General features: G+C 54.1%; 1 protein-coding gene across 2 annotated transcripts; it reads left to right on the forward strand.

Annotated features, from left to right (window-relative positions):
• Positions 1-1453: 1453 nt before the first annotated feature.
• IL1RN (interleukin 1 receptor antagonist) lies at positions 1454-6375 on the forward strand. 2 transcript variants are annotated; one of them, XM_053664513.1, is made up of 5 exons: positions 1454-1530; positions 1670-1721; positions 3349-3437; positions 4434-4546; positions 5584-6375. In XM_053664513.1, exons 2-5 carry the CDS (start codon positions 1708-1710, stop codon positions 5794-5796), a joined length of 429 nt encoding a protein of 142 aa, XP_053520488.1. In that variant the 5' UTR covers positions 1454-1530; positions 1670-1707; the 3' UTR covers positions 5797-6375. The 2 variants fall into 2 exon arrangements, with proteins under 2 accessions (XP_053520488.1, XP_037006031.2); XM_037150136.2 differs by lacking the exon at positions 1454-1530 and having other exon boundaries at positions 1559-1721.
• The last annotated feature ends 2765 nt before the right edge of the window (positions 6376-9140 follow it).

The raw sequence follows: 9140 nt of genomic DNA on the forward strand, positions 1-9140 counted from the left end.
ACAACTTTCAAATACACAGTGTAGCCTTCCTCTTTGAAGGGTTTACCCTCATTTGGACAGAGACTCTGGTTTGTTTGTTGAAAATCAAATCAGACTTATCACATTGACTGCTGCAGGAGGACGGCTGGCTGGGGGCCATATGCGTGTCATTAGTGAGCTGTGTGACTCCGGCTGGTCCCTGTCCTTCTGGGTCTTTCTGGGTCTTCTTCGAAACAGCGATGGGGGTGGGAGGGTTGCTGAGCTCACATCCAGTCCTGAAATGCTACAATCTTTTTCTGCGCAGATATGTGTACTCCCATCATGCAGGTCAAGTAGAAACTCTCCTTCCTTGTCTTTTTTCTACTCATAAATACAAGTGTGTTTACCTTTTCCCTAACTCTCTAGGAGGTAGTAAGGAAGGAAGTGAATGTTTATTAGTGTCCACTCTGGGCCAGAATTTCCCCCTTCCAAACTCTCCGTCCCTTCCCTTCCCTTCCCTTCCCTCCCCTTCCCTTCCCTTCCCTTCCCTTCCCTTCCCTTCCCTTCCCTTCCCTTCCCTTCCCTTCCCTTCCCTTCCCTCCCCTCCCCTCCCCTCCCTTCCTTTCCTTCCCCTTCCCTCCCCTCCCCTCCCCTCCCTCCCCTTCCTTTCCCTTCCCTTCCCTTCCCTTCCTCTTCCCCTTTCCTTCCCCTTCCCCTCCCCTTCTCTCCCTCTTCACACTGTGAGAAAGACACTATTGACCTCATTCTGGGCATGAGGAGGCAGAGGCCCAAAGCAGTAAAGTGACTTGTTCAAGGCCACACATGTGGCTACAGGCAAGTGGCAGGGGTAGAAATGGGAGGGAAGCCCAATTGTAGCCCAGTGCCAAGTTTTCCCCAGTGTCTCAAGACTGTAGTTCAAAGCCGTGGAGGACAGGACAGGGCTGGCGTCAGAACGCCTCCCTGGAAGCTGTCTTGGAAGCAGGAGCCAGAAACCTTCAGGCAAATCCGCCAGCACCGGTTTCTGTAAATAAAGTCAGATGGAACCCAACCAGCTTGTTTGTTTACAGAATTTCTACTTGCTTTTAAACTCTGACAGTGAGCTCAGTGATCACGAGACTGTGGGGCCCACGCATCCTAAAATGTTTACTATTTGGTGCTTTTCACAGAATGTTCACTGCCCCTGGCCCAGAGTCCAGCAAGGTTGTGCCTCCTGCACAGGACGCAACATGCCATGAGACCGTCCCCGTGTCCTGGGCCTGCCACTCAGCATTAAGAAAGGGGACATTTCTGCTCAAATTTGGTTTTTTACGTCAACACACAGTCACTGGACACCTGTCAGGCTGAAGAGCGTGTTTGGTTTCCTCTGCGCTCGTCTTCCCAGGAACTCGGTGAAGGGAAATGGAAACCTCCGCTTTGGGGAAATTGCACCAGGGGAGGAGAGGGGCATGGTTACAACACCGCGTTGCGACACCCAGCAGGGCTGACCGTGACAACGGCCAGGGTTTCTCGTTTTGGAAATTTGAGGGCATTTCCGTTGCTGAGAGTGGGACAGGGCGGCAACCTCTGGTCTGGGTGAGGGGCTATCTTCTTTATAAACAGCTCCCCTGGGCCCGAAATGGCAGTCCCCAACGGCAGCGGTGCCACAGGATGGAAATCTGCAGGTGCCCCCCAAGTCACCTAATCTCTCTCCTCCTCCTCCTGTTTGTTTCAGAGACAGCCTGCCGCCCCTCGGGGAGGAGGCCCTGCAAGATGCAAGCGTTCAGGTAAGGCTGACCGAGGAGGTGGGGTGGACACGTCACAGGCGTCTGTGCCTGGGCTGGAAAGCGATGTTCGTTAGGTTAGAAAAGGGGGTTGCCACGTGTGGGGCCTTTGGGGGTTGTGTTTCAAAATATCCCAGGTGTGCAAGCCTGGCTGGCTTTGGAGGCCTGGCTGGCTTTCCCTGATACCTGGCAACTCAGTGAGTGATGGGCATGTGCCCAGGAGCCCGGCTGGGGTTTGTGCCGAATGTGCTGGTGTGCCAGGCAGAGCAGCTGAGAGGACACCAGGGCGGGGGGTTGTGCCAAGTTCTAGGTGATGGTTAGCAATGCCTGTCTGTGCTGACAAGGTGGAGGATCCCCCCTGGGGCCTCAGTTTCCCCATCTGTGACACGGGTTTACAAGGACCCCGTCTGTCCACCAGAGTGGTTGTGAAGATGGCAGTGTGAATGTGCTCTGAGAACTCTAAAGTGCCCCCTAGATGCTGTGGCTTGTCAAAATTGGGCCAGAAGCTCTGTAGGTGTCACCATCACTGTTGTGAAGATGGCAGGCTGTGATGTGACCACAGGTGCCCTCTGCCTTGTCACCTATGACCGAGCTTGTCTGGGTGACTTCGCCATCCAGTGCTGAGTTTCCCTGGCCAAGGCTACAGGCCAGACTGTGTGCGCATGCCCCTGGGAAGTCCTCTACTTCCCAGATGTGGGAAGGTTCGCTCTGCCTCCTCCTGTGGGCTGGGAGCTCCAGGAGGAGCCCCCGGAGGCCTGCAGAAGGGGCAGTTTAGTCCCTTCAGATGCATGCACCCAGAACTAAGAGTAATTACAAAAGGTCACATGCTTCTATGTGCAAACAGCTTGATGGCTTGCCTGACCACCTCACCAAGTTCTGGGCTCCTGGAAGCCACCTGCTGAGGTGGCACTGTTGGCGGCACCTCCCAGGACAGGAGTGAGGCACAGGCCCAAGGTAGAGCCATCGGGCAGTAGGGAGCAGAAGGCCCACATCCATCTCATAGCCAGAGGGGCTGTTCACCAAGAAGACAAGACCTGGAGCCAGAAACAGACTATTGGGTGAGCTAGACAGGATGCTGACCCCTTCCAGGGACAGCTGCCCCTGCCAGAGCCAGAGCAGGCCCTTGGTGGGTGGAGAACAGGCTTGGAGACAGACCTTCCCAAGTTACAACAAGATTCTCTGTTCCTTGAAACTTCTGGTCTCAGATGACACTCTATGTTTACATATAAATTAATACTTAATAAAATTAAATTAATAAAAATAAAAATAAAAAATTCAGATCTTCAGTTGCACCACATTTCAAGAGCTCAGTAGCCATGTGTGGATGGTGGCCGCCATGTGGGCAACAGACCGGACCCTCTGCACCCTGGAAAGTCCTACTGGCAGGAGCTTCCCTGGGAATGAAGTCCAGGCACTTGTCCCAGGAATTGTAGGGTGAAGAGCAGGGTGAGGACTGGGCCTGTCCCCGAAGCAGCACTGGTCTCAGTCGCCTCTCATACCGTGGGTATGCGAAAACATCGCTCCCCGGGCAGAAAGTTGGATGCACACTCAGTGAATTCAGGGGACACAGGGCCTGGGCACAGGGCCCGGCACAACTGTGTCCAGTACCGTGGGTCCTTTCACTTTTCAGAATCTGGGATATTAACCAGAAGACCTTCTACCTGAGGCATAACCAGCTAGTTGCCGGGTACTTGCAAGGACCAAACACCAAGTTAGAAGGTGAGTGGTTGCCAGGAACGCTGTTGTGTGAGCTCTAGGTCACTCTGCCTGGGGTCTGCAGTGTAGTGGCCTCTGTGTGACACTGTGATCCTGCTGCGGAGGCCGGCCATCAGGGGGACGGAGGGACGTGTGAGGGCAGGGAGGGGGACAGCCTGGGTGGGGAGCCACCCCCTGCAGGCCCAGTGGCCCTAGGACCACAGCTCGGGGTAGGGAGCAGGAAGCAAGAAGGACCTTCCCTTCCTCCTGTGCCCAGTCAGCCCCTGGGTCCCTGTGTGTTTAAACTCGAACTCATTCCCACAATGAACACACCACACAAGCGGGGCCATGTCCCTTATTTGTGGACATGCATTGAGCAGGCCCTGGGCCACGTCCTACATAAGCCAGATGAACTCGGGTAGCTGCCCCCAGTCTAGTCCTCAGTTTTCCCTTTAGTACAATGAGGGCAAGTGGGGGGGGGGGCTCCAGCACTGGCCTTCGGGGATGTGTTGTCTTCACCTCTCCACCCTGCCCCTCCCCTGTTCTCCCCAACCCTCATCCTGTGGGAGGGCAAGGCCTGCATTTCCAGTCCTGTATTGCTCTTAATAAACATGCTAAGGCAGAAAGGCTTGGCTTTTACTGCTACATGAGGCCTAGGGACCACTGAGGAGAGAGGCGGGTTCAAAGTCACCAAGCCCTGGGGCCCCACTCGTGACCTCACTTGCGATTCCCCCCCATCATGAGCAGCACACCTATTGGCCTGCAGCACAGGTGTCCCAGGAATTGAAGGAAGGAGGGAAATCACATGGAGCAGAAGCCCAGTAGCTTTGTCCCTGAGGTGTGGAGGTGGCTGTTCTTGGTTGGATCTTCTGTTGGATGCAGACCAAAAAGATGGGGCTTCACTGTGCTTATGACCTTGGGTTTAGTTGGTGGGACAGAAAAGCCCCAGAGAGTCCGGGCTCTTCTCCATCTGTGCCTCCTCTTCTCTACACCCTGACCTTCCCCTCTGCTCTTCCCCAGAGAAGATAGACGTGGTGCCCATCGAGCCCCACACTGTGTTCCTGGGGATCCATGGCGGAAAGCTGTGCCTGGCCTGCGCCAAGGTCGGCGATGAGATCCGGCTCCAGTTGGAGGTAAGGACCTGCCTCAGATGACAGCCACCTCAAACCCAGTGGCTTCAAACAACCACAGTATGTCCTTCCTCATGACTCCGTGCTTGTCAGCTGTTTGCTGGGGGCTGGTGCTGCAGCGACGTCCAGCAGGGAACTCGGCTGGGGCATCGGGATGGTTTCTCCCAGCCAGGCTCTTCCCTGTGGTCACCTGTTGTTAGCTTCGGCGTCTTTATAGCATCGCCACTGGTTTCCAAGAAGGATTTTTCAGAAAACACAAGCACTTTTTAAATGCCTGATTGCATCATACTGCTAATGTCCCCTTAGCTGAAGCCCATCACGTGGCCGAGTCCAGACTCAGTTGGGGAGGGGACATACAGGGGTCAGCAACGGGGGGAGGCTCATTTGGCAACTTCGATCTCTGTGTGCCACTCTCTTGTCTGAGGGCCTCCAACCTGCTTAGACTTGACGTCTTCCAGTAAAGCCCCCATCTAGGGCCTCTTTCTCCTAATGCTTGTCTACTCAGACTGTGGGTTGGCATCCCACCCAGGGCCCTGCACACTCTGGTCCCATGCAGTGTTAATGGGCTGCCCTCAGAAAAGATGGCTTTGTCTCAGGCGCTTATTGGAACAAATCTTAACCCAATTGTGAACCTTGACCCACAGTGGCCATAACAGTGGCACTGCCAGGTCACTCCACTAGTGGGCAGGGCACTTTTTCTGAGAGCGACTGCCTGCTCTGTGTGGAGTGGGATGGTGTTGAGTGGACTGCGATGCTCTACCCACCTCCTGCACTGCCCCGACCTTGGAGGCGTAGGCCCCAACAGAGCTGAGCCTCCACAGGCCGGGACCTCCGCTGATAGTTCATTAAGCTTTTTGGCCCAGAGCGACAGTGGCCAGATTTTCCCAAGCCAAGGTGTGAGGATGGGGTGTGTAGTCTCCTGTGGGGGTCTCTAGTCTGCATTTTTCTGCCACTTACTGTGGGCCAGCCCGAGGGCCCTGTCGTGAGCTAGAGGGGTTGGCGGCACAAGAACTCTCACCTGCTCATCTCTTGGCTTCCAGGAGGTCAACATCACTGACCTGAGCAAGACCAGGGAGGAGGACAAGCGCTTCACCTTCATCCGCTCAGAAAATGGCCCCACTACCAGCTTTGAGTCTGCTGCCTGCCCCGGTTGGTTCCTCTGCACAGAGCTGGAGGCAGACCAGCCAGTCAGCCTCACCAACACACCCAAGGAAGCCATCAAAGTCACCAAGTTCTATTTCCAGCAGGATTAGTGGTGTTGCCACACCACCGCCCTGCTGCAGCACCTCTATGACTCCAGACGCCGCTCCACCCTTCCCATGGTCCTCCTAGCTGTCTCAGGGCTCCGAGGAGCAGCCTTTGCAGGTGGACCCTGGTGTGAGGACTCTGTCTCCAGCCCCTCAGCTGATGCGGCCTTCATGCTGCCTCCACAGCAGACTTTCTAAAGTGCAACTTGAAACACAACATAGCTCACAGCCCTTCCTTCACTGTCCCCCGGGTCTTCCCGATGACATCTGGGCCACCTGGACAGCCTGACACCTCTGCTTTCCTCTCTCAGCTCCCCCTCTTCCTCCCTGTCCATGTCCCAGGTCCCTAAAGCCACTCACTCATCTCCCACCAAGTGGCTCCCAAACCTTGTTTTGCAAACCTTGGGACAGCAGCAATGTTAGGGTCTGTGGCAAAAAGAAAAAATAAGGACTTCATGATATTTTTTTAAAGCCCACTTTACCCAAGTTTAAAGAGTACTTTATTAGGGCATTATATCCTTCCTGGAAGAGGTTGGGCAATCTACTTATTTCACTGTTTTACAATAAACCTTAAGAATGCATCTACTTTGCTGGCTGTGTCTATGGCTCCCGGGCTCGGGGCAGAGAGTGCTGGGAAATGGGGAGGCCGAGGGCCTCCTCACCCCGGGGCCAGCCTGGCCGCTGCTCCTCCGAGTCCTCCTCTCCTTGGGCCTTGCTCTCCCTGGACACTCGAGACCAAGTCTCCCTTCAGGAAGGTGTGTGGCAGCCTTGTCCACAATACTCCCAAACCGAAAACAACCCAAACCCCATCACAGAAGAGTGGAGCCTGTGTGTTCATACAATCCAGCTCAACAGAAAAGAAATTAAAAGATGAACCACAGCCAGCAGCACAGAACGAAATGGGCAAACCTTGCCCACACTATGGGGACAAACGTCGCCAGAGCAGAGAGCATGATTCCACTTACATGGAGCTCAAAACTGGCAGAATCGAGCAGTTGCGTGGAGGGGTGTCTGGACAAGAAGGGGAGAAGTACAATAAAAACATGGTTTCCCTGACCACCGGCCGTGGTGGCTCTGGGACATGGAGGGTCAGCTGGGGACACCAGAGCAGTGAGGACCCAGGCAACATGCCATTTCTTGGCACAGACGTGGTCAGGCAGTTTTCTGTACATGCGTTGTATTTCAATTGTTAAATGCCCAACAAATAAAAAGCCCATCCCCGGATGTGAGGGAGGGGGCATCTGGGAAATGACAGGATCAACAGGGGGAACATCGCATTTGGCCCCGTGAGGTGGACGTGCTAAACCCGAAGAATGACTGCTCATCAGCTGTCCCTCGACTAATAGGCAAACAGGGAGTGTGGTCGTCCCTGCTGCCGGGGGTTCTGGAGTCAGGCCCCAGCTGGGCCAGAAGCCCTTGCCTGCTCCAGGAGAGGGTTGACTGAGATCTGGTTTCCAAAGGGGGCTCCCTAGGACCCTCTCCCAGGTACCTGGGGAGGAACCTCACATAGTGAAGCTGAGCAGCTGGGCTCCACCCCTCACCCCACTCGGCTTCCTGCTCACAAGCTGGACTGCCCAGTGTTACTGGAGGAGGAGATCTCATTGCTAGGAACAAACTACGTCCAGTAGGTTAAAAAGCAACCGATTGGAGAAGATCTTCACGATCTTGTCCAGATCTCAGCTCCTGTGATGACAATGAAGTCAAAGAGGTTGCCCATCTCAGCATCTCTTCCTCATGTGTTAAGTGGAAGCAACCATGCCTGCTCCATCAGGACCATACCTGGATGAAATGAGGTGATACAGTTGCAACACTGTGTGATAAAAGGGCCTGCAAGGTCATGTTTTCAGTCCTGATGAAGGGGGAAGTTCAGGGCAGAAAACCATTCAAGGATGACTGGTGACAACAGCAGTGAACACGTGCTTCTTCTCTGCGGCCATCCTGCCCTCCAGATGCTTCATGTGATAAGATTATTCCAGGCCAGGCAGGGCAAAAGCCCTGGGACTCTGGAGCCACTTCCAGTTTGCATTTTGCACTCCTGGAAAAGATAAGGTCTTGGAGCCTCAGTGTCCTCATGGCTAATGCACAGGGTGGAGTTGCCCCAGTTAATCTTTGTAGGAACCTTCTGTGGTAGGTACTACCATTACTTTCCTGGTAATCGATACTAGTAAAAGTACGCCACTCAAAGCAATCTACTTTAAAGTTTTGTCGCTCCAAGTGCAGTCTGAAGACCAGGAGCAGCAGTGTTCAGGAGGGAAAAGGCAGCACCCCAGCCGCAGGCCAGACGCACCGACTGAGGGCCTAATCCTGAGCAGTCTCCAGGTGGCTCTACGTGGGTTAAAGTTTGAGCTCATCTTTAAAGCACAGCACCTCCTTCCAGCTCACTGATGACAGTGAGACCTCCGTCTCAGCACCTCTTCGCCTAGGGCCCGTAGCTCTCCGGGACAGCAAGAGCTGGGAGCCACAGTCATCCTAGAATGTCTGCTCCACACATGCAGGGGTTCCCATGTTTTCTGTGATGCATGTCAGGTACCCAGATCAGTGGTCAGTATGCCCTGCATGCTCAGTAAATATTTGGTGAATAAATGAATTCACTACTAATAAACCAGTAGGAATTAATGCAATCCCTTGATCAGAAAATTTGAGAAGACAGAGGACTTGGGCTAGCAGAGTTTTGAAAAAAGACTAGAAAAAGGGAAAGGCCTAGAAGTAGGAGGTTCCTGCGGTTTGGGGCTTTCAAGGAATGAAATATGAGCAGGAGGTGGCGAAGGCACGCTCCAATCTGACTGGTGATGCTTTGACAGGCTACTCTGGGGAGCCCTCCCAGTAGGAATCAGTCTAGAGGCCACTCAGTGGTTGTAGCTTAAAGGACGGGAAGGCACAGGGCTGAGGGAGGGGAAGGGGAAATGGGGCTCGTGTGTCTGGACGACACATTGGGAATCTCGGGGACAGAGGGCACTTAAGGACAGCAGAGCTTGAGGCTTTTGTGGCCTAAGCTTATCTATGGCTGGCAAATGTTCAGTACAGTTTTGAGGGAAGTGTAAAACAGGCAGTCTCTAACTGGCTAAAAATCTGCTTGCCTGGGTCATGTTTAAAGCAATTGGATATGGACACATTGAGTTTGGCATCGGGTGGGCTACTGAGTGCGTTGTGAAGAAATCAACCACCCGGAGCTGGTACCTGGAGGGCACTCTTGCTCCTTGGCACAACTCATGCCTGGGATATGGCTCAGGGACCCAGGCTTGGACAGCAAGCTGCAGTGAGGCTTCTGTACAGCTAGGGGGGAAGGTGCAAGGGTGATGGGAGATGGGGGTTTCAGATGGGAGAGAAAGCACAGAGATGGAAGGTGGATG

Source organism: Artibeus jamaicensis, unplaced genomic scaffold, assembly GCF_021234435.1.
Source record: "Artibeus jamaicensis isolate MK-2021 breed Jamaican fruit bat unplaced genomic scaffold, CSHL_Jam_final contig_384, whole genome shotgun sequence".
NCBI classification, from domain to species: domain Eukaryota; kingdom Metazoa; phylum Chordata; class Mammalia; order Chiroptera; family Phyllostomidae; genus Artibeus; species Artibeus jamaicensis.